This window comes from Cyrtonyx montezumae, unplaced genomic scaffold (assembly GCF_038088225.1).
Source record: "Cyrtonyx montezumae isolate F1298 unplaced genomic scaffold, pur_monq_1.0 scaffold_3, whole genome shotgun sequence".
Taxonomy (NCBI): domain Eukaryota; kingdom Metazoa; phylum Chordata; class Aves; order Galliformes; family Odontophoridae; genus Cyrtonyx; species Cyrtonyx montezumae.
The window spans coordinates 91,510,926-91,537,143 of NW_027072034.1; the positions used below are offsets into that span (position 1 = coordinate 91,510,926).

The 26,218-nt window shown below is 44.2% G+C and overlaps 1 protein-coding gene across 2 annotated transcripts in view; it reads right to left on the reverse strand.

Annotated features, from left to right (window-relative positions):
- ETV6 (ETS variant transcription factor 6) overlaps positions 1–22,191 on the reverse strand; it is a 126,186-nt gene extending 103,995 nt beyond the window's left edge. For both annotated transcript variants that reach the window (XM_065742349.1, XM_065742348.1), the window contains exon 1: positions 22,001–22,191. Coding sequence is in view for 1 of the 2 variants with exons in the window: in XM_065742348.1 (XP_065598420.1) it covers positions 22,001–22,033 (33 nt within the window). In the remaining variant the exon portion in view is untranslated. The remainder of the gene's footprint in view (positions 1–22,000) is intronic.
- Between the last annotated feature and the right edge of the window lie 4,027 nt (positions 22,192–26,218).

Below are 26,218 nucleotides of genomic sequence, written 5' to 3' on the forward strand. Positions count from 1 at the left end.
GGCTGATAATTGCTAATCTTGGTCTTCTGAGATGCTGCAAAGATGAGCAATCACTTCCTGCACCATCAGTTCCATTGGTCCCATGCATAACAAAAATAAGAAAATATTCCTTTGAATCACGGTTTTTGCATTCTGCTAACTATTGAAGGGGGGAAGGGGAAAAATCACTATGTCCATGCTACTTAACTCATTTTTAAGTCCATCTATGAAATTATGAGGTCAAACTAACTTGATTCTTACCTGTTCTGTTTTCCTTCCACTTATCTATCTTCTCTTCCCTTTTTCTCTCATCTCTAGACACACCAGTTCTACCTCTTTAATCCTTTAAAGAATTTGCTTCTCCTCCTTGGAAACTAAGTTACCTAATGTTTCAAACCCCTCAGACAACAACCACAGATGAGTTAGCCCTTACACATTTAAGAACCACTGCATACTGCACAGATGGCTAACAGCTAAAGCCTCTCAGTACACTAAGACAATAGAGTAGCATTCCTCCCTTTCTTTCCAAGAGAAACTGAGGCACAAAAGAGAATCATGCAGGAGACTCAAGGAATAATCTGTAAGAAAACAGTATATATTGCATGTGCCATATGATGAGGTACATAAAGTAGATACCTAACAGCGCATAGTAGTAACATACACAACAGCAAAATAATTTGATCCCAAATTTATGAACAGAAATTTATTTCAGTAGCAATTATTAATGCAAATTCCAATTGGTTTTAATTGGGACAGATTAAATCCCAATGCTAAAATAATACTGCTCACAAAAAAATCGGATTTTACAGAGGAAAAGAAACAAAAGTACATATATTCCAGAGATATGACAACAAAGCTTATCCTCCTGTAAACAATTTCATTGAGCAAATTCAGTGTAATGCAAGTTCTTAACATTGTTCCCAAATCAGCTGCAAAGACCTCAAAAATAATCAAAATGAACAGTGATATAAGTGTTATATAATAAGTGATAAACAAACAATGATGTATGAGAAGAACTCATGCAGCAAATGGACTTGTAATACTCCTTTTTGACACTGTAAGCCCATCACCCTGCAAACAGCTCCTGACTTGAGATCCTGGAAAAGGCAATAAGAAATAGCTGCTTGTACAAACACTAGCCTGGCTGTCAAACTTTAGGGTTCATTAAAGCAGCTTCCCCTGCTGACCTAAGTCTGCCCCGCATAATCATGAAACATCTTCTGCCATGAGGATCGTGAAGTACAAAGCTCTCTTTAAAGACAGGCAAGCAGATATACAGAGTCGCTGCTCGTTTGGTTTGAGGTTTGTTGTTTGTGTTTTTAGGTTGTGTTTTTCTAAACTGAGGTATGACTTCGTTTAAATGCTCAAGGCATGACTAAGAGGGGTCACAGCATTGCTGTACAGAAGTGCTGCTCAGTGATCCCATGTTACGTTTGAGTGGCTGTTCTGAATCCAACTGGAGGCTCAGGAACTCCTTTTCAAGTCAGCTCAATCAAGCAATCAGCCACCAGGACACAACTGTTTGTCTCCATATCCCACAACCCAAGAAGTAACACTTCCTTTCTGTTAAGAACTCTTTGATCCATATCCTGGATCCTTACTGGTAAGGCAGGTTCTGCAGGCCAGATGTTGACATCCTATACACCAGCAAGTACAGCTTTGTGTGACCCGGCAGCTTGGGTGATGCTAATGGGGTGGCATAAGTGGAAATGTCCCTGCAGCCTGAGTTCAGTGAACAGTTCTGCTCAGGATGCTCTGAAAAGAGAAGGAATTGTGTGGCAGCTATTGTCACGCATACTGGCAAGCACATGATTAAATGCGACACAGGTGCCCAAAGCTTTGGACTACAACAAACCAGGTTGATATTCCCATCTAAGGATGACACACTTTAAATAAGCTCTTCCATTTTCATCACTGCTCCTCTCACCTCTATTTCTCGATTAGTAAAAACAGAGGAAACAACAAGGATTTTCTAACACTTTTAGAAAAAATGTTGAAAACACAAAACCAAAGCTGTGGATACAAGCTCCAGTTCAGCCCAGCAGATCACTTCCCTGGGAGCCTACCGTTTCCTGTTTCATGGTGCCCAAGCAGAGGCTGGGGCATTACCCAAATTCAGAGAAGACAGCCAGCAGACATTCGTCATCCAGCAGTTACGTAACTTCAGGGGGAAGGAAGGACACCCCTCTCTTTGACCACGTCATAAAACTGCCTTGCTCACACAGTATCCAGGATGACATGCTCCATAAAAAAGGAGCAAGAGATCAGTCTGCTACTGGGCCATCCAGAAAAGGTTGGTAACGGGGCAAGAAGGCCTGGAAAAATCTAGCACAGGAACATAAGCAGTCTGTCCCATTTCAACATCCTGGAAGGAATAACCCTTGACTGGCATTTATGGATGAGAAAGGGACAAGAAAACTCTGAGAAAGAAGCTCAAAACACTGATGTAAGCAAAGTCTTGAAGGTTCAGGTGCTGGTTGCTCCTATGACTGGAGAGCAAGTCTCCAGTGTCCCATAAGCACACCATGCGCCCAACACTGGGCACCACTGGCTTAAGGCAAGGAGTTTCACCCAGCTCAGGAAATACTTACAGGAGCTGGAGGAAGAATGCAAGCACTGATGGACCAGCAGCTAGCCTGACAAACCACACACTGGTCTGCAGCAGAAAAACAGCTAGCTGGATATCCCACCTCTCCTTCCAGGTGCAGTGTCTTTGTAAGATGTGATCCAGGCTGTTCCTCACACCTCCACCATAGACTGCAGCCCTACAGACACGTGCAGACTTATTGCTGTCCTGATAGCACAGCTATACTAGAAGCGTGCTCCATGGACCCAGCCACGCTGATAAAACTGCACTCCTGTTGGAGAAGTATGCTTCACTAGTGGACAAAAGTGATCTTTACAGTGCTTAAGCTTTTGCCACATGGCCACATTTATCTTCAGACCACTCTGTGAACATGCTCTGTCTGCTATTTTTGTCCATGTAAAGCACTGATACAGCTTCAAAAAGATTTTCCTTCCTTTCTCTGGCCCGTACTCCCACACTTCAGGAAGCTGCTTGAGCTTCCCCACCTCTCATTTTCTCATCTGTGTGCACACTCACTCACACACACACACACACATTCCCCAGCAGCTCTGCTTTAAACCACAGGTGGCCAAAAAAGCACCACTACTGCAAGACTGTGGAACTGAGGAAGGAAATAAAAAAATGGACAGCATCCTTATTTATATATATTTTATTATATTAAATTATTTTATAATACACAATTATATATAATTATTTTATATATACACAAGCCCAGTTCTAAGCAGTGCAGAGCAAGATGCATCTGTACTCACCACAAAATGGCTACATGTGCAAGCAAAATTCTTCAGGGTTCCCCTCTGCAATGAAAGCTCTTCCAGGAACCTATCCCCACTGCCCTTTCTCAAGGCATTTAAGAACTAGGGATATCCCACAGGCAAGAGAGGATGCTCAAAGCGAGCTCCCCCCCCAGGACTTCCACCACCTTTTTCTAAAGCTTGAGTGCAGTTCATGTGGCTCCTAACTTACAAAGGAATCCTCAGTTTCCCAATAAAACATATGGAAACAACCTCTGGTGGCAAGGGGGGAATGACAGAAAGAAGTGACCTACGAGGAGTTGGGGATTATTATTTACAGAGCTGAGAACATCCTCCCACACACACACCCCTTTCCTTTTCTGCTGAACTTGTTCCAAATAATAATTACACAATAACACTGCTTCAGCCAATCTAATTCAAGGATGGATCCAACCAAAATGTTTCTCAGAAACACAAGCAAGCCCAGCAGGGGCAACTCCAAAAATCTCTGTCCAGCTGCTCAAACAACCTGAAAGAGATGAAGATCCATACAAGCAGCTGCTACAGCTTGGAAAGTGCCTGTTCTCAAACAAGGTGGCAAAAACTTGCTTCCAACCTAGAAATAGGAAGAAGAAGGCAGTAATCCCTAGAAGCTAACAGCTAGGCCAGAGCCACTGTCCCCTAACAGAGCTAAGAGAAAGTCTACTAACACTGAGTCAACAGTGCTTTCTGTATATACATAAGTTGCTCCAAAAGCAATGCCTCCTATTTATTTCCAAATAAACTATAACAGATGAAAAGAGCACCAAAAAAAAAAAAAAATGATGGAGCAAATTCTCAGCTACAAAAGCCTATTTTTCAACATATTCACCACCATCAGCTACACATTTTCACCAGCAATGAACAAGAGTCTGCATGCTGTGCTTGTAAAAATCTGCAAGGCCATCTGGAACATGACTTGTCTTTCACATCGCTGTTGCCCTTGCTGAAATGCACCACTCACCCCCCACTGTGCTCGCAACAACTTTTTTTTCTTCATAAATGTTAAGCAAGTGCCAATGAATGCCAATGCATACCACTTTTTTCTGCATGGCAGAATTCAATGGCACATCTTTGTCTCACACACTCTTCCATGTCAGATGCCATTTTGACAGACTGCCCTTCAGCTGTCATCTGTCACACAGTAACTAAATGTAATGGACAATGGGTGGGAAGGTTTGGCTTCTACTGCCACATTACCAACATCCACCTCTGACGCCGTAGACAACCACATAATCAAAGAGGAGGCATTACTTTCAGGGTAGCCTTTGTACTTCAGAGAAATGTGGAAGGTAGCACAATCACTCGGCAGGGCTGTAAGCTACATTTCTAAATTTTCATTTTTACATAATTTGTTTCCATCCAAAGAACAAAACAAAAAATCCTCGTTTTCAGATGTTTAGGAATTGTCCTTGACGATTACAACATTCCAAGAGCTAATGATTATCTGTAAATAGCCAAGTCTTCTAACTAAGGTTTCCATTCTTTTCTAAACTTAAAAAATAAAAATCAGCACTGGACCTCTTCCCTGTCTGGTACCAGCTGTCATTCTACCCATGCTGAACTGGCCTGCAGTACTGTTAGTCTACCATCACATTACCTTATGAATGGAGCACAGTGTCCGTGTAGAGGTGAGAGAAGGAAATTATATCTCCAAGATGTCACCAGAGACAAAACCAAGAAAGATGAGGATGAGCACTGTAAATACGCCAGAAAACTATTTAACAACAAATGGAGTTTTCTTCCAATACAAGCAAAGAACAGATAATAGAATAACAGACAGATGAACAAGCGGAAGGTCAGGCTGAATGGTGCTTTGGGTAACCTTACCTAGTGGAAGATGACCCTGGCCAAGGCTAGGAATTAAAGCAGATGATCTTCAAAGATCTCCTCTAACCTAATCTATTATATGATACTATGAATGGAAGGTGAGTGGATAGCAGTCAACCAGTCTAATGAAGTAGTTTCATACTTGTCTGAGAAATCCCCTGAATGTTACACACTCCATGGGAGACAAGAATGAAGAGGGGAAAAAAATAAAATGAACGTGAGCCTAGTTTTCCAACTTGAATGTAATACAGAAGCTTGGGAGGAAAATATGACTCCATGTGACGCATTGAGATGGAGCTGTTAAGCAGCCTTTCATCACGGCCAGCATCCATCCCTGTCTCCTTTCTCCTCCATCAATGATGTAAATACACCAAGGAGTGCTGATTTATCCAGGCAAGGTCAGCCTTAAAACCTGCCAGGCCTCAAGTTGTAAAGTCTTGACTTTGTGCTGAGAAGGCAGGTAATCAAACAGCAATTCACTTGTTGGCAGCTTCTGGGAAGCAGCAGAAAGGCTGCTGTCCACTGTTCAAGTATCACAATGGTCACCAAGTAGCATCCCTCCCCAACAGTCTGCCTATATGGCAGACTTCTGCTGTAGGCAGTCATCAGCTTCACTTGAGGTTAGACATGGAATGGGGACAGCTAGTTGGACTGAGGGTTGAGAACAAAATAAATCCTGAGGGTTTATCACCTGCCTATCTGGCAGGTGTCACAGAGAAGATGTAAAACACTGGTTTAAAACACATAATGGACTCCTCTCACAGATTCCATTTGGCCTTCAATTAAATATATTAAAAGAAATAGTAAAGCTACTTAGTACCACCATCATTTCCTATTTTTGATGCTGTTGGTACAGTCATCTGCAAAGCTAATGAGAAACTGTCATTATTAGAAAATGTCTGATATCTGAGGGAAAGGTGTTGCTTCAGTCAACTTCCGTAGGTTGAGTCTAGAAAAACAAATTAAGAATAGAATTCTGAAATGCTGATTCATTCTGCTTTGTACAAGAATACCTCAAATAAAAACAAAAGAAACTGATTTTCCTCTTACCAAATGCTTAGGAATCTGACCAGATTTTCGAGTTTTCTTAACCAATGACATTTCTTTTTTCATTCCACATCTGAACTTCTGGAAATGGAATTAGTTTAAAAGCAGTAATATTACCGGTGTATCAGGTCCTTCAGCTAGCCATCAGCTGGAAGGTGTTATTTCACACTAAAATCTAGCCAAATTCAGTGTTGGAGTAATATAAACCAGTAGCTCAACAGTTCTACACAGTAGAACTTTAGTATTGATTTGTATGAAATTTTAAAATCATTATCCTAGACATGGCTCAGGTCCACTTTCATGCATGAACCAACACACCAATGCCTTTGGGAGTCTTCTAATAAGAGTTCATAACAAAAGGTTCAAAAGAAAAAAAGTGAACTGCCTGGAAATCATACCTAGGCACTGTTAAATCATGTGTCCTACTGACTGTAATCCAGCAACATTAATGATATCGGCAGGGGTTACAGTAAGACCACCATTAATTATTCGTACATTCAGAGGCACAAACTGTTTCTACTCAGGGTGAGATTCCATTTTGCTAGGCATTACGCTTTAAGAAAGGGCAATCACATTAAATGACTTCAAGGTCATAGAACACGCAGCAGAGCAAAGACAGAACCAAAACCTTCTGTACCTCTGTAATACCTTTACCCAAGCCTACCCTTCCTGTCCAGGATAACCCATATGAGCGCCAGGCTGGTAAATTTTCACAATCACATCACAAGGCCAGCACAGAAGATCATAGAAAAGTAAACTAAAACCTGTGAGGTGGCCTAGTATTCAATAGAAAAGATGTCACAAATCCCCTTCATGCCAAAGCTAATACAAGGCATATATTGAGTGCACAGGAAAGCTGTGATGAACGTGGCACACGAGGAACTAGTGCTTATGGGCTGAATGCATAATTTCCATGTTTGCATGTTTCAGGGACACAGTTTTAATAGATAATTGAAACTCTGAAACGACCTCCAGATTAGGCACATGAGATGAACTTCCCCCCTGACCTGGAGAATCTTCACGCTTTGATGCACTGTTAAGCAGGTCCAGTTCGTCTGTCAGCCCTGGCAGTACAAAGCAGCATAAATTTGCAATCATAAAGCAGGAGGGGGGGTAGCGTTTGCTGTTCTCAGTCTACCTTTGAAGACTCAACACATGCAAGCACCTCCTCATATTAAAGCAGTATTCTCCTACAATTAAGCCTAAAAGGCACAGCTAAGGTATGTTCAGAAATGCAAAACAATCCACAGCGCAGTTGGAAATACACAGATGGCAGACAGTGGGGCCTGATGCCAATTGCACAAAGTTCCTTCACACCTCCAGGCAACACCTTAACCCTTCACACAAACTGCCCATGCTGCCTGAGATTCTTGGTGCCTGCTGCTATCTAGAAAGAACCATGTTTTAACAGCCAAAAGTTAACACTGACCAATTTTCCTGTGGCTACTCTGTTGTGTCTAAAGGGGCAGTCCTCGTAATGAAAGTGAGTGGGAATCTTTAAAAGCTCTGCTTGTGATTTCAAGTGACACACATCTAGCCAAAGCCTTACCCAGAGTTTCATCAGCACATTAATCCCAGATCAACTGGCACCACCACTAAAAACACGTGCCCTGCCCTCCTACATGCATCTCCATGTGCTAGCACAAACTGTTCACCTTAATCCAGACCTACTGCCCTATCCAGCACATGGCTGCACAAACATCCGTGCCAGCACAAGGGTGGAGGAAGGGGAAGGGTGGGACAGATCCTGCATGGAGCTACCACCTTATCCTGAACAAATGTCCTCAAACTACTTCTGCAGCAAAATAACAATGGTGCACTGTTGTAGTGCCTCTACTGAATGGTTAGAGACCTGCATCAAAGCAATCAACTAAACATCAGCCTGAAGTTGGACATGTTGGACAAATATTCCTTCACAGACACTATCCAAGGAAGTTGGATAGTGTCTGTGAAGTTGGACAAATATTCCTTCACAGACACTATCCAAGGAAGAAGGGAAGCTGTACCAAAAAAGAATGCAGAAACCTGCAGGCCCAGTGAAGGATGAAGATTCAGGCCACCCAGATCTAGTCACAATTTTCACTTGCCTCTCTATATCTTAACTCTTCTTCATAACATGCTTACATCCCCGCTTCTAGCAGTGTTAAATCCCTCTGCGCTTCAAAAAGAAACAGGTCTACACAAAAGCCCTCATGAAACAGCTTACAGTATAGCACAATAAAGCAGCCTGCAACGTCCTACCTGCACTTATCACTAACAAAGAGGGCAGAGTATTGGGAGAATAACCTTATCTGGTGAAAAGAGAATTGATAGAACATGCAAGTAAGAGCCAAAACAGGAGGCTAGACACGTGCTGGCCATGAGAGAAACAGATGTCTCAGCAAAAATGACTTGTGCCTGGAAAAATGGTTGGTTTCCAGGGCTTCTTAACAAGCCACAGCCAGCAGAATTAACAATAGATGGCAGCGAGATCTGAGCACAAGAAATGGAGAGAAGGAAGTTAATGACCTGGCCACACGAGCAGCCTGCTACTTTTGCACGTTGGGATCTGAGCATTGCCCTTTCATTTGAGGTAAATGCTATGCGAGCCAGCAGCAATGGGAAGTTAAGCAACGATTACCCTTTCATCTTACAAGCTGTTAAGAAATCAAAGTTAAGGTACTTTCCATTAATGGTCTACGCCACTCCTAGTTTACCATTGTACTTGCATATAGGTTATCAAACCTTAGCTTTTTTTTCCACTGAGAGGAAAAGATCAGATAGAGAATATAACTTTTTAAAACCAGGTGTATCATTTAACTCCTGTTTCAAGTAACCTGAAGAACAAAAGGACCTTGCAGTTACCAAAGGCTGTTTTCTTCCCCTTTTGCCACCACTGTTTTCAGAGCTGGGCTTCAGCAATGTGAAAGAAGAGGTAAAAAAAAATTTTTTTTTTGAGGTATTTGAGAAAAAAAATGGAGTCTGTACATGAACAAACATTTGGAAATGCAACAAAGGAGAAGGCTGACGTAAGAAAATGTAGCCCTGCTTCACCCAGACTAAAAATAGGGCTGCATCACAGAGCGCACAGTTAACTGCTCATTTGTTCACAGCCGGTGTTTCAGCACCCAGTTCTGTGATGCCTTAACAGGATTGATACCCAAAGCCTAAGTCTGAATGGGAAATTCAGAGGGCAAAAAGTTGAGTGCAGTGCAAACAGATGTCAGAAATTAAAGATCACCTACAATACTTGGGCAAACAAAATATTCCTTGAGCTGGAGATTGCATAATTACTGTGCTCTCACACTGAACTAGAAAAGTATACATCATGAGTCTGCCATGTGGCACACAATTTCTGTATGAAATGACAAAATTACTTTCCTTGTGTTTAACACTGGGAAAACAAAATTCCCTCTGCTACCAGTGTCTTTTGAGAATACACACAGGGCCTTTTTTAATTATACACATGTTGGTAGCAGATATAACATTTTCAGACATTTAGACTGTATGGCCAAGGAGGAGCCCATGGAAGAGGACAGCAAGTTAGGCTGGCTTGCTTACATATCAGCTGGAAGACAGCACTCAAGATGTAGGGCTTGGTATAGGACACAGGTATTTGAAGGATTTTTTTTATTTTAGCCAGCTCACCATTGTAGTTTTAATTGCTCACTAACTGCATTAGCACAGGACAAGCATGGTTTGAAAAACAGTTCACTTGCACCAAAGGAAAACATTTTGTATATACAAGGTCCCACGAGAAGGTCCTGTCTGCCAGCTTACTCATTTCTTAATCATTAGTGCAGAAAGACAAAGTCTGGACACTTGGTAAATAACACTTCCTCCCCAATTTTCTCAGCTGTTAGGAAACTGAAAAGAAGAATCAGGAAATGAAAAGCATAAAGACCAAACTACCAAATAGTCACTCCAAAGCAGGTTGCAGGCATGCTGATGGAATAAATTAATAGAAGCGCTGGACCTGTCCCTGTATTGTATAACACCTGTTCATCAGCAACAGTCATGCAGCTGCCTGTTTGTCATCCAAACAAACACATCCTCATCTTGCAAGGAACTGCATTCGCTTGTCTGTTATCAATGATCAGAAGAAGTGCAGCTGACACAGCACGTAGCACTTGGATTATCTAAGAATCTAATTACTTTTTCCACCCTCTATCAGACAAATCTTGGGAAGAATCTAGAGAAATAAAGCAGGTCAAAGTCCTATATGCCAATAAATGGCGTCACAGCTCAGAAGGAGAATCAAGGACAGGAAAATCCCCAAGAGTGTTCTGGAACAACATCCACTGACAAGTCCTTCATAATCTGATGAACACTCATATCATGAATTTCAGATGGTCAGGCTGCCTCTGCTGAAGAAATATCAAAACAATAGCAAGAAACAGAGCAGAAGGCCTGATTCATGTCAGCAGTTTTCTCAACTGCTACTTTTCCACCTGTCAGAAGTATCAGTGGAGACCGCAGCACAGAAGCACAAGAAGCCTAAATGATAACAGAAAAACGGTACGTCTAGTCAGACCAAGGGCCAGCACCACATCTCCAGTAACAGCCAGTAAGAAGACTGCATCTTTATCTTTGCAATTCATGGTCACATAGATTCAATCTAATACAAACCATCTATTGAAAAGCATCTCCGTTTTGGCCCTGCACCATAACTTCTGGCAGTAAATTTGATAGCTTCATTGTATGGGGTGTAAAAGAAATACTTCCGTCTGTTTAAAAACACTGGATGTTTCCATTTGATCCTTGTAGTTCACAGGATTTCTCTAGTGAAAAATAACCATCCCTGATTCAGCTTCTCTCTGCCTCTTAAGACCTTCTTAGGAGAACGTTCATGATTTTCACAGGAGTCCGCAATGGGCCCCAATTGCTTAGAGTTGCTGTCACAGCAAACTCCTTCCCACTCCTTTAATCACTCACTCCCAATCCCACCCTGTTTCCCTGGCTCCTGTTTTCTCTCCTCCACTAACTTCAGAAAATTGCTAGTCTCATAGCTTAGAGCAGATTACTAGAAGTGTGGATACCAGATTCATGTTTGGTTCCAACAGCTACCTATCTATCCAAGTGTGTAGGGCTGTCCCATGTCAAAGTTTACACCAACACTGAGTATATTTCTGTGTATCTAGCTTATGAATGGGCTCAGAGTAAGCTGAGATCTCAGTAAGCATGGAGATCTAATGGAAATCAGGACAGAAGCTCCAGCCTTGAAACACTTGCTAATATCTTTCATCACCATACAACCCTTCACCTCTTAGGCAAGGAGCAGTAGGACTCAGCTGGTACTCACCCCATTAGCACAAAGGGAGACTGGTAGCAGTGGAGCTGACCAAACTAAGAACAGCATAACGTTGCACGAAAACAGTGAGTGGGAAGTCTAAGGCAGACAGCGGGAAAAAGAGCCTGAGGTGACCATGCAGGGAGAGCATGGTGTCATTTCACTGCAGCTCTAAGTGCTAAGGAACTATACGAAGACCCTCAGCTCCACACTAATGAAGAAGGGCAATCACAGGTCCCTCTTGTGAGAAACACGCTTAAAAATTACTAATCAGGCAAACACCTCTGTGAAGAGCGGTTTATTCATTATTGCAATAACAGGCACATACCCCCTACTGACAAGGGAGAAATTGCACCCCTAATCAACGAAACCCATCCATTATATACCCTGGGTCCCACACAGGTAAAGCCTCTCCTGGCACTCATATTGGTTGAGTATCTCAGACTCACAAACTTCCAACACTATTGCTATGTTACACTTCATAGCTATGTTACACTTCCATACAATGTCTGTTACCAACCCATTGTCTTTGGGTACGTTCTGTACCTTTTATGACAATAAGAGGACAACATTTTCAGTAAATTACGCACTAGTCCTGTCCTGTACCAGACTCTCCCCTACCCTACATAATTACCTTACCTAGTGCCTGTGTCAATTTTACCCAGGTCGGAACACCCCAGTCTCAACTTTACTCTGTCGGGCAACTTGTCCTATGCTACATATAGAAATACTGGAAATTTCCACTGCAAAAACACAACCTCTTTCTCACACTCTTACTCAAAGGGAACTGGCTGCAGCAACAAACACATTAGAACACTGAGCTAACGGAGACTTTCTAGTACCTTAGAAAACATACACCTATACTAGAGGATGAATGTTAAAATCTGTTCAACTCTGTTCTTTCAAAGACTTTTGTAGGTTTCTTTTTGTTTCATTTGGAACCTTGAAGATTGCTTTAAGTCTATGTCTTCCCCTATTGCCTGCAAAGCCAGATACTGATGCTCAACTGGAGAAATACCCCTAATGTCAACTGATTTTCTACTGCTTTGGTCCCACGATGCTAATGAAGATGGGTCTTACCACTAAGCATTAAATGAAAAATCACAACCAAGGATGATCTAAGGAGGCTCATTTAAATGCAAAACTAAACAAGTGTACTAAAACCCAGTCATAGCTATAATAGAAAAAAAGAAATGTAAAGGTAAATACCAGTACAAAACTACACGAAAGCATGAATGAAAGCCATGCCACTTGAACTAGTGGGACCCACTGCCATACACCTAAGCCTAAGCCTGAGACAGTATCAAGACAGCTTTAGGCAACAGAGAGTATTTCCTTCTTTCTATTTAGCCAGTGTACCCATTTCAAAGCTTGAAAATGCTCTGGAGCTGCAGAAATGGGAGGCTGTTTTCTTCCTCCAGTCAAAAAATAAACATGAGGGATGAGGGACTAAATAACTCACTAAATCGGCAGGACAAGAAGCAATCACAAATAAATAAATAAATCATTTGCTTGAAATGAAAATGTTAAATTGATTAAATATTTATTAATATATCAAAATGTACCAGATTCTTCTTTTTCAAGCACAAATTTAAGATCACTTTTAATTCTCAGGGTTTGGGGGACACTAAAGGGGGTTGTACATGTAACTACCTTTCATTGCAAAGCCAGATACAGTTTATCATTACAAAATAAAAATCAGTCATTCATTATTTTCCAAAATCAAATTATTTAACAAAAAGATAACTAAATCTATGAGGCTATGCAATTACATAGATGTTTATGGACACTGTATAGATTAGCAGAAAGGAGAGCTAGATTTAGGCTAAAGGCCACGTTTAGCTGCACATCAATGCTTTAATGGCTCTCCGCAAATGTGAGTCAGTCTCTCTTTCAGACAAAGAATAAAGTACACATGCAAAATTATCAAAACTGATTTGTAAACCTATCCTCTCCCTGCTGCTTTAAAAAATTCACAGTGCAATCCTGATGCAAGGTCTGTACAAAGGACAGCACTTCTTCATAAATGGTATGGTTCAGGAACTGCTCACAGCATTGGGCCAGGTAGCTAAGTAGCAGCTCTTTTCCCCCTCCCAGCAGGCTCCAGCAAGGACACCATTTGTTGCATATGTGAAGAAAAGAGTTAATTCTTCAGAAACACATTTCACAGGGGTGATAATGGGAACTGTGAGACCTTTGGAAAAGCACAGTTCAACCTACATTTGGCTCCTAGAAATAAACAATGTCCCTCCCTCAAAACCAGAATGCTGATCTGTAATTCCCCTTCCGTGTATTCCCTGAAGGTCTTCCCCTTTCTCATTTGAACCTGAATAATTAAAGCAACAAAACCAATCTCTTACTCCAAGCAATCCAGACTTTACAAGAACCTCAGAGTCACAGACAGATTCTTCCTCAGCTCTCTTCAGAAATAACAAGAGCTCTTGAAATCAAGATTGCTAGGGGCTGAGTCAGAGACTTCAGAAAGAATTCGGAGAAGACTAATACCTACTTGAGACCAGCATTACAGTTTGCAGAATTTTACACTGGAGCATCTACATGCCTGTACAGCATGTCTGTCTTGCCTGGGATCTTGTCTCTAAAGGATAAGAAGTCCATCTCAGGAAAGTCCTAACAGAAAAAGCGATCTTTTCCCATTGTAATCACAGAGTTTTTACAGTAAAAGCTGTCAGGATTAATATCTTCTATGTATTCCTCTGCCCTCTTTTTAAAATACATTTGTATTTACAGCCTCTGCAGCATCCTGCAGCGGTGAGTTCCATAATTTAACACAGATGGAAGAACTTGCTTCAAACTTGCTCACTGGTAATTTCATTGCCTGTGTAGTTGTGTACTATCAGGTAATTGCTCCCCATACACTACTACTGTGTGATTTTATAGATCTCTATTATATCGCCCTCAGCAGTCTCCTTTTCCAAACTGAGTCATTTGAAGAGTCACAGGCAATTTAGCTTCTCTTCCTATGGAAGGTTCCCCAGGCTTTTCATCAACTTCACTACACATTTCTGTTTATTTTCCAGTGCCACTACAAGCCCTCTTAATAATCAGTAAAATACGCTATAACCAGAACCAACACACAGCATGAATTTGAAATGCAACATACAGATCACTTCTGTTTTGCTCTCTGTTCCTTTCCTGCTACAGGTTTAATTGCCTGTTTGACCTCTACCTGAAACTTGAGCTCATTTTCCTTTTCATTTCTCCACAGAACTGTTTCCTAAAATCAGATCCCATGTACAAGGCCTATCAGCAGACAGACCAAGATCAGTAGCACAGGACTAACTAGCTCAAGGAGACCTCACTGTTTGTTAAGCAGAAGATCCATAAAAGCACTGTGCTCAAAACTACCAGGGGGAAAAGAAAAGCAGGAAATACCTCATTCTATCCTCTGAGCTTGCAGAGGCCAGCTACTGCCCATCAGCATGGTCATGTTGGCTGTGTATACTTATTAATTCACTCTCATAGTGCTTTGAGGTTTAAGAGAAGCTGTGCTTTATCTCATCTGGGAGGTAATAAAAGACAGCATACGGTCAGCCAACGGTTCTGATGACTCAGCTGATGTGGGGTGGCTAAAGCAGTATCTCCACTGCGTCTGAGTCCAGTGTTTACAGGGCAACACACAATACACAGCTCAGGCCACACACCATGAAATATTTTACAGCCTATAACCTTCTTCCCCTGGAAACTACTCCTGCACTGTTCCCCAGATCCTCTTCCAGGGAGCCCATTTGTTGAACTCATTTGACAGTGCAACATCACACAGACCACCACCTGAGGACAGCGTTTTATCTCTGCCAGCACCCCTGATCTTGTAACTTCTCGTGACCTTGGGGCACAGCAGGATCCTTGTCCCTCTGTAAAAGAAATCTCAGCCCTTCATTTCCTCATCTCCACAGTCACAGTAACAACATGTGCCCAGACTAGGTTGTCCACTTTTAACTGTAGAGAGCTGATCCTCTAGACTTGTGATGAGGCTCCAGATCAGAGCCACTGCAGCAGAGGCAGTGGCACAGCTAACAGCTGCTCACCAGCATCATCCTAGTGGCCCAGTAGTCTACAAGCTGCACCACAGTGGGGCTCACTGGAAATCTCCCAGTCACTCCTTGTTGATGTGGCATCAAGAACCCATCTGCAGGGAAACGATTCTTCCAGTGCTTCCACTGACAAGCAGGAGCCTTGACCCAGAGCTTCTGGCTCCTCAAATCTTACTGCCTGTAACGTCAGGCTCTGGACAGATTCAAGATCTAGTTTGTGTGTGTTTTTACACACAGGGCAGGCTCAAAGAAAAGAACTTGCCATTCAAGGGGCTGTGTGCCATGGCAATGTTCTGCAGTTCTGCTCTGCCAGAAAAAAAGACACATCAGTCACTGGGAGCAATCCCAACAAAGACATCGGATCCTAGAAAGTGGGAAGGAGCTCCCCCCGATAGCACTGTAACACTGAGTTTACTCCATTTAACATTCAAGCACATCAGCAGAGTTTCACAGTGCACCATTAACAATGGAAGCTTATTTTACAGCAAGTCCTTTTAAGGGGAAAAGAAGGAGAAGAACAAAAGGAAAATGTGGTTTGCGGATTCTGAATGCCTCACCCTAACTGGATAAATCTGTCTCTGAATTCTAGTAGTACTATCTCTGGCATCTTATTAAACACTTATCTGATAGAACTCCAAGCTCTGGAATTTCCACAGGTTCCCATACAATTCAGAAAACATTCCTAGCTTCCATTAATAGATGTTTTGGAGGAACCCACTGAATTCATAATGGAAAAATCACTTCATCCATATTTGGTTGGAACACATACGTTACAAATAACCTCACTTTCTACTACATCCTAACGGCTTTAAGGATGCTCCTTTGTTAGTTTCCTCCAGATTAAGCTCTGCATTTTAAAAACAATTTCCAAGCTTGATCAGACCCTACTTGGGCTAGCTGGGAAAAAACTAATAACAATTCACACAACAAGAAGTCACTTCTAGTTCCCATCTATAACAGCTATTTATTTCATCACAGAATTAAAAATCTAAACTCTGCATTTAACATTATCCAGCTGTTAACGGCTTAAAATGCAAAATCTTGTTGTCACATCCAAAGTATTTTTGTGGGGCTATTCTACCATTTAACTCTCAGTCATACCCAGTGTTACTCTTGGCATTATACACATTTTAAAAATTATTTACAATACTATTTATTTCCATGTGCAAACATTCCATAGAACACCGACCAACATAAATACCACTGTGATCGTCTGTCTCTTTCTTACCCACCTTGTTGCTCTGCAGACTGTCTCAATGCTGATACTATTTGCAAACTATACAAGGGCAATTTTGAAGCAAAGTAAACTACATGCAGCTTAACAAGGGATAACCTTTGGAAAATCATTTAGATGAAGAATCATTTGTAGTTTTCCTTAATTGCTATGCCCAGTTCATTTCAGAGCTCAGTACCATTACAGTTAAGAAGCAATATCATCTATCACTGAAAGGCCTAACTCCATTCAAAATGCTTTATGTATCACTGCTCCAAACATTACATAAACAAATTTAACTTCAGCTGAAACTTTCTACATTTATCTTCTACCCAATAGTGGCATTTTTGCCAGGAAAAAAAAATAAAGACAACTATCATCTAGTTTCGAGTTCCACATGCTACTAGTACATGAGGCAAATAGCTGTCTTCTGGTCTCCAATGAAACACCGCCTAAAGACAACTTGGCAACACCAGACCCAATATTGGCTAAATTTGGCCCAACCCAGTAGTAGAATTGACTGCCTCAACTCTGCTGTCAAAAGCACAAGAAGCTGTAGTAGCCTGTCTAGCATCTTTGCTCTTGCTCTCTCTGACTGCTTAGAATCATAGAATCACCAAGGTTGGAAAAGACCTACAAGATCATCCAGTCCAACCATCCACCTCTCATCAACAGTTCTCACCAAAACATGACCCTCAAGACAATGTTCAATACCTCCAGGGTCAGTGAGTCCACCACCTCCCTGGGCAGCCCATTCCAGTGCCTGACCACTCTTACAGAAAAGCAGTATTTCCTAGCATCCAGCCTGAATCTCCTCTGGTGCAATTTAAGGCCATTCCCTCTAGTCTCATCACTAGTTACACAAGAGAAGAGGCTGACCCTCATCTCACCACAACCTCCCTTCAGGTAGTTATAGAGAGCAATAAGGTCTCCCCTGAGTCTCCTCCAAGCTGAACAGTCCCAGCACCCTCAGCAGCTCCTTATAACACCTGCACTCCAAACCTCTCATCAGCTTAGTTGCCCTTCCCTGGACACGCTCCAGGGCGTGTCCTTCTTGCAGTAAGGGGCCCAAAACTAAACGCAGTACTTGAGGTGCAGCCTCATCAGAGCTGAGTACAGAGGGACAATTACTTCTCTGCTATCAAGACTATTTCTGACACAAGCCAGGATGCCACTGGCCTTCTTGGCCACCTAGGCACGCTGCTGGCTCATACTCAGCTGAGCATCAACCAATACTCCCAGATCCATTTCCTCCACACAATCTTCCAGGCACTCTGCCCCAGGCCTGTAGCATTGCCTGGGGCTGCTGTGGCCAAAGTGCAGGACCCAGAACTTGGTCTTGTTGAACTTCATCCCACTGGCTTCAGCCCAGCGATCCAACCTGTCCAGATCCCTCTGTAGGACACTGCTACCCTCAGGCAGATTGACACCCCCGGCCAACTTGGTGTCATTTGCAAACTTACTGAGGAGGCACTCAATGCCCTCATCCACGTCATCAATAAAGATTCTGAAGAGAACAATTCTGAAGAGAACAGGCACCAGTACCAACCCCTGGGGAAGTTACAAGTCCCCCACCAAAGTGTTGGTAGTCAAAAAAGAACAACCACTACCGCAACCTCAAACACCGCATGACCTAAAAAGCCAGTAACAAATCAGACCATTCACTCTGACACTCATTTCTGCAATAAACATCGTTTGTTTCCACGTAGCATTACAAATACTTAGCCTCACTACTACCCTGCAGAGGTAGGTTCATTATTATTTTATGCCTGTTTCACAGATGGAGTAAGCAAAGGCCAAAGCGAACATTTTCAGAAGCACTTGCTTATGATTTGCTGTTGCTCTGGGGAAGCCCAGCTTATGGCACTGAATCACAAATACTCCAAAACAAACGCATGCAAAAAAATGCAAACAGCTGATTTTTGGACTGCAGCTCAGAACTAAACTGCTGGCCAAAACTACAGGTTGCCCCAGCTCTCCTTTCTCACACAGTAAACAGACTATAAGGAAACTCTTTGTCAGAAGACTTCATAATGCAAGCTGTCATACGGAAGCACTCAAGAACCCAGACAACTTTCTAAAAGGCAGGTGTAACTGTACAAGATTTTACCTTCTGCTTATCACCACTTCTATCAGCACAGTGTTGCTGAGCCGCCTCCCTCCAAAAAGCAATTTAAGATGCAAGGTACAAAATACATGTAAATTATCATTAAAGGATCATCTGTTTAATTGGGGCGTTTCAGACTGGGGCTGCTGTTTTAATGGGTTGCCTCCCAGGAAACTGACTTCTCCTATAATGACATGGTGAATAGTAACGACCAGTGTTTAATTGGGACAGTGTTAGTAAAATCTGGCTTCAAAGGGATTAAATGTAGCTGGTGACAAGGAGTTAAGTGATTAATCAGATGTTAAATACGTATGTACTTTTAAACTCTGGCTTTCTCCCATTCAAACCTACACACTCTGAACTTAACGGGAGTTCTGTCACTGACGCTAACACAAGAAGGATCAACCTCCTGGTAGACAAGTTCGCTAACAAACACTAACAAGTGTGCCCCTGCTAACAGACAGCATTAACAGCCTTGGCTGAGGGTAACAGGATTCTGCCTGCGTGATGCTCAACAGTCCCTCTTCAGTATGGAAAGCTTTCAGTGGGAGAAAATCAGTTGCAAAAACATCATAGCATTAATGAAGAATTAGGAAACATAAAAGTACTACTCAAAACTGAATCAATCTGGGAAAGACAATTAAGGTTGAAAGCTCTAACGCTGGGTTGATTCTTTGCTGTTCAGCTTACATGAGCAGTCCTTTTATTTTTCCCTTTCCTTTTTTCAAACAATTACTCAGTACACCCTTGAGTCTGAAAGGAGCACCAGCAAGATGAATCCTAAAGCCAAGGGGTTGTGTCAGATCCCACAGGGACTCCACAAGGGTCACAGCTAGCCCTCAGTAAGCTCCAGGTAGGTTTTAAACACAGCGCGTTACCAATTGGTCCTTAACTAATTACAAAAATCACAACCAGGCTCCAGACACCAAACTTAAGCCCCAGCTCACCACAAGCCTTTGCCCTGGCGTAAGACTTTGCCCAGACCTTTACATGCACCCTGTGTTTCAGTTCTCATAGGAGATGCAAGGGTGTAAGAGTTCCCTGTAAGATGGGGAAAATGTTCTGATAGTATTCACAACAATATATGGGAGCTCCTGCATCTGCTCACCACCAGCCTTGCATATGGACACTTGAGCACCAGTGGGACCAGAGGCTGAGTGCTGTACTTTTCCTCTCTTGGAGAAAGAAATACATATACACATGCCTGCCATAAAGCAGATACACAGCAATATACAATCAGGCATACGTACTTTATAAGTACTTGGCATGAGTCAAGATACTACTGCAAGTTTACATTGATTTCAAGTAGTTAAATATGCACCAAAATTTCACCTGCTTACAACTTTCCTAGAACTTATTAAGAGTGCTTCTTGGATAATGGAGATAGAGAGACTGTGCAAAGAGAACCCCAAGAACAAGCCGAGCCTGAGCCTTCACTCCCTCTGTCAGAGCTTTCCATGGCTCATCACCCAGCTGCTGGGGAATTTACAGGACACAGCCTGGCCCCCTGTTGGGGCAGGGAATAAAGGAAGAAAAAACATTCACTAGTACCACCTCTGCCAGTTCACAAGCTCCTAATGCAACACCTCAGAGGAAAACTAGTACTCAGAGCAACACAGTCCACACTGTTAGGCATGGAGCTTGATCCTGCGCCCCAAGCTACATGCTGCATGCTCATACAGTCACTACTGCTAAACAGCTCCCCTGAAATCTGTGTGCCCACCACAATTGGCTTTCTGTCCATCTACCTGAAACAAGCATCCAAAAAGCCAATGGTGCTAAGGAAAACCAAAGGGAAACTTATCCAGAGTGGTTTGGTGAATAAATGTTATCAGTTGAAATTCACTTTTCTGTCTGAAAGATTTCCTGTATTTGAAACTATTAAAACCAACACCAGGAGATAAGCCAAAAAAGCCTCTGCATCCCTTCTAACTGCTTCTTGCATTTCAATGACCCCATACTCACCAGAACTCAGGACAATGCCTGAAGCATTGTGCCCGGACAGCAGCTTCTGCCTAGCCAAAGAGTGCTGCGAGAACCTGTGCATGAACTAAACACACTGAGCAGTAAAAATAGGTTCAGACTGCAATGCTTGGAACAGGTCACTCAGAATAGGCATTTCACGTTCCATATGAACCTGCCTAGTTAAGGGTAATGAAAAATCAGTGGTCAGTAATTTCAAGACTCCAAAAGACATGATCTTGGCTCCCACCTGCCATGGACATATCCTCCCTCTCGATACCACTCTGTAATGCACTGCATGGAGGCGAGAAAAGGAGCAGTTTTACTGTTCCCAAACCCAGCAGCGGCCTTGTTGCCTACCCTCTGAGAGTAGAAGCAAGCCTCCCATTCCAGAGCGACCCATCTCCAAAACAAGGAAACATAACCCACCCCAAGCTACTTTTCTGTGACACTCGTCCAGAGATCGCAGCCGACATTCCCATGGAAGTTACTGACAAAGCACAGCCGTATTTCAGTTTCTGCACGCAGCAGTTCTCTTTGGGCAGCGGTACGCGTCTGCCTGCGTTCGCGCTGTGACCCGACGCTTCCGCCCGTGCTGCGGGAAGCCCGGCCGGACCCTAAGGTGTGGGAACCAAGTGCACCCAACCCAGCGACAAAACAGAGCAGGGAGCTTCACACCGCCGCCACACCACAGAGCCCGAAAAGCTCCTCGCCCCGAAGGAGCCAAGGGGCAAAAAGCGCGGTGCCGAGCGTAGGGGGCCGGGGCGAGCGGCACGGGGCGAGGGGGGGAGGGAGGGAGGGCTCCGGGTGAGAGGACGTCGGGAGGGGCACGAAACTAATAAAAATAAAAAGTAAATAAAAGAGATGTGTAATAAAGAATAAAGGCAAATAATCAGAGGGGAAAGCCCTGCCGCGCCGCGCCCGCCAGGAGCGCATCCCCTCTCGGCAGGAAACTTTCTCCCAACTTTGCGGCAGGGGACGGCGAGCGCCCCGACCCGACGCACCGGGGGAGGGGAGATGGGGGGGGGGAGAACACGGCCCCCGCAGGATAAAACGAACAGACAGATGCAAGGCGACAATATGAAGCGGAAATCAACTCAACGCAGCAAACAAAAGCTAAGAGAAGCTGCATGACACGGAGGCACGGAGACAGCGGGCGGGGCGGCGGGCCGACTCGTTACCTTGATGCAGCACTGGGCAGCTGGCTCAGACATCTCTGAGGAGGAGCTCCGCGCAGCCCAGCGGGCGGCCGGGAACTTCTGAGGCTCTTCCTACCTCCCGCTTCCCGCCGGCCCCTCCGGAGGAAGTTGTGGCCGCCACCGCGGCCCACGGAGCTGTCCGGGGTCCCCTCCCCGCCGCCGCCGCGCTCTGGGGGGCGCTCGGAAGCTGCCGTCCCCCGCCGTGCGTGGCCCCGTGCGCGCGTGTGCGGGACCTCGCGCGTGTACGCGGAGGAGCTCGAGGCGGGGGGAGGGAGAGGGCGGGCACTGCCGCCGCGGCCCCCGCTGCCCAGCAGTGTTTTCCTTCCTGGAAGAGAAACCGAAAGGCGGCGCGGGCCCGGCCGGCCCTGCCCCGCCCATGGAGCCGGAGTTTCGGGGGCCCGAAAGTGACGTGAGTTCCCGGCAGCCGGCCCCGCCCCTTAAAGGTGCCGCCGCGGCGCGAAACAGCCGCCGCCCGCGTGCGCCTTGGCTTTGGGGGAGCGCTTGCTGAGAGGAAGGGGTCAGGGCGGGCCCGGCGTGCCGCGGTCTGCGCAGCTCCGCCGCGGGGAGGGCCTGTTGAGATGCGCCAGCGTGGGCGGAGAAACCAGCGAGCGGCTGGAAGGAGCTGAGGGAGGCGGCGAGCGGAGCGGCGACCACAACAATGGCCTTTGTTCCTCTGCCGGGGCGGCCCCTTTAAGAGCGCAGAGCTGGCAGTGGCACGGGAAGTCCGGGCAGGGCGCAGCGGGGGCTCCGCGCGGCCCTAGTGGAGACGGCGGAGGCGGCGCACGCGCTATGGGTGGACAAGCGTCACAGAAAAGTAGCTTGGGGTGGGTTATGTTTCCTTGTTTTGGAGATGGGTCGCTCTGGAATGGGAGGCTTGCTTCTACTCTCAGAGGGTAGGCAACAAGGCCGCTGCTGGGTTTGGGAACAGTAAAACTGCTCCTTTTCTCGCCTCCATGCAGTGCATTACAGAGTGGTATCGAGAGGGAGGATATGTCCATGGCAGGTGGGAGCCAAGATCATGTCTTTTGGAGTCTTGAAATTACTGACCACTGATTTTTCATTACACTTAAAGCAGACATTTTACATTACCTACAGTGTGTGGGGGGCCATATGTGGGGTCATTCCCCCTCTTTCCTGCTATTCTCATGGATATCTCCTGCTCTCAGTCCCAGCCTTCATCGCACGATGCGGGTGAGAAAGGCACTTGCTCATCCAGGCTAGGAAACTGCTAGGATCTGCTAGTATACATCCTAGGACAGGCTGCCACAGGCCATTTTGCAAACCAACTGACTCTCTGTCCTCTCTTGCAGCTTGTTACAGCTTTGTTTTAAGCAGTCCAGGAAACTGAAGAAGGAGGAAGGGAAAATAGTATTCACTCTCAGCTTAGAAACTGATGACTTTTTTTTTTATATAGGGCCAACTTGATAACAGAGGAATCTTATCTGCCCCTCTCCACTCTATGGGACTGTGCTGCTGGAGAAGAGGAATTGCATCTTGATTGCTTTTATGGTGCTGCTTTGTCTGTTACTATTCTCTCTGCTTCATCATTGTGTTACATTTTCTCTGTCTTCCTGCATGATTACTGTTGGCTTTCCCCAGGTGCTGAGTCATTTTTCTATACTTTATGGCAAGGGAGTGTTGTGTTTCCTTATGTTGAATGTAGAATTTAGAGATGGAGTGGACCTGTTAGGTCATCCACTCCGTGTCCCGACTGGTAGAGTTTTTACAGCACATGGTTGATAGATCCATCCACGTTAGTTTTAAGTGACTCAGGAAATGGGGTTCCACCTCTTCCTTTTGGAGTCTGTATCACAGTTTAACAACTCTCATGGTTGGGAAAATTTGGTCTATATCTTCATTTGTCCAGTTTCACCCAATTACTCCTGGTTATAACCATGTATTTTACTTTTTTTTTTGTGTGTGCGTGTGTGTGTGTTTTCCTCTTCAGTGGCTCTCTGTGCTTTTCACTCAGGTATCGCTTCTTTTCCTAGTCATTGCCATTTGTTCTTTTTATCTCCTCTTGTTTATCAGTCCCTGCAGTCACTTTGTCACTGTCATTGGTCTTTAATTCTTACCCATCTCCCCAGCAACTTTTAGAAATAAGTAACTTTCATAATCCTTTGTGAATGTAGCCAATCCTCCATAATGGTTTAGTTTCTGCAGGTTGCCTCACCAGCTCCCTCAAAATTTATCTGCCACCACCAGGAGTTAGTGTTACTGACCCTCTTAGTCCTCAATGTTTCCTCTTGCAACATAATTGCAATGTGATATTCTCCGTGACAGTTATGGTGAAGCTCTGTGTCCTGGTTCTAATTTTTTTCTGCCCATAGTTTTGACACGCATACAACCATTCTTCCCAGGTTCTCTGGCATGTATACAAATGTTGGTCCATTTTGGTTCACGTCATTAGTTGCCATCTCCTGAGACCTCAGACTACCTGGTCCTGGCTGCTGTTCTGTACAGGAGACAGGAAATACTACCACGTCTCCTGGTGAGCAGGATGGTCTGTGGCTGCATACAGTTGCTCTGGAAATATGAGGAGAAAGCTGCTCCAGCTGTCAGCTCCCCTTTAGATCTGTTCTGTGTGGAGACTGCCCAGAGCAGAGTGGAAGTGCATTAGCTCATGTTAAACCTTGACTGGGCTCCCAGCTAGTTTCTTTCACCAAGAGTCTACTGCTCAGCTTATCTCCAGAGAGGATCCTTTAGTGCAAAGCAAGATTTATGATCTCATGGAGCCACTGTTTCATAGATACCCTTGCCAGAAGTCAACATTTTGCTTAAATAGATGGTAGCAATACTAATTCAGGCAAAAGGTAACTGTATTCTGGCCTGTAAAGTGACAGCAAGTTTCTGCCTTTATTAGGGCTCTCATGGGGAAGGGAGACTGATGTGGTGTTGTAAGGCATGAACAGGAAGAGAAAGCTGCAACTGAAGAATGATCTTTTTTCTTGTAGTAGCCAGAAAATCTGGCATTGAGTGCTCATACTTTCTGGCCTGGAGTTTGTCCCTGAAAACAGGGCAAGCCCCTGCTCGTAGTGGGTGACTCCCTGTTAAAAGGCACTCCCCTCTGTTGGCCTGACATGGCAGTTTCAAGAGGTCTCCTGATTCTCAGGAGCCAAGATCTGGGATGTTGCCAAGAGTGCCATAGCTTGTCAAGAGCATGGAACTACTATCCACTACTGCTCTTTCATGTAGGTGTGAATGACAATGAAAGCCGGAACACAGGTGGAATCAAAGAAGACTATAAAACCCTGCAAGCACAAGTGAAGAACACTAATGCCCAAGTTATCTTCTCTTCAGTTTTACAGGTTGGAGGAAAGAGGCCAGCCAAAAAAAGGCTTATATTGCATATCAGCTGGACATATGGCTGGTGCTGGTACAAAGGTTTTATTTCTTATGACAGTAGGACTTCTATGAAGATTATAACCTGTTAGGGAAGGATGGGATCCACCTGCCTAGAAGAGGCAGGGCAACCTTTGGCAGCAGATTGGCTAACATAGTGAAGTGAACTTTAAACTGAAAGACTTTGGGAGTGGAATCAAAAATGCAATTCTAGTGTCATGCTGACAACTGGAGAATCAGCCAAGCCAGTCAGAACTGTGATGAATGTTCCTTAGCTGTCTCTCATGACATGAGCCAGAAGAACAGTCACTTCAACAGTGTATATAGCTATGGGGAATGTTCCTACATTCCTCTAGGGAAACCTACATCCTCAGCTCCCTTTTCTTCTCTAAAGTGACTGTGTACCAATGTGCACAGCATGGCAAATAAGCAGGAAAAATTAGAGAGCTGTATGCAGCTGAAGGACCGTGATCTCACTGTGATCACAGATATTCTGTAGGACAGCTTGCATGACTGGAATGCTGTCATAGATGACTATATACTTTTTAAGAAAGACAGATCAGTAAGATGAGATGGTGGAGTTGCTCTTTGAGAGAACAGCTGGAAGTTATTCAGCCCTGCCAGGAGATGAATGATGGACCACTAGAAAGCTTATGTGTGAGGATTAATATGTGTAACATTGCTGTGGGTGTTTACTTCAGACCACCTGATCAAGGGGAGGAAGTTGATGAGGCTTTCTATGGACATCTGAGAGTAGTCTCATGATCACAGTTAGTGGTTCTCATGGGTGACTTGAATCACCCTGATATTTGCTGGAAAAGCAATGCTGCCAAGGCGCACATTCAGGAGGTTTCCACA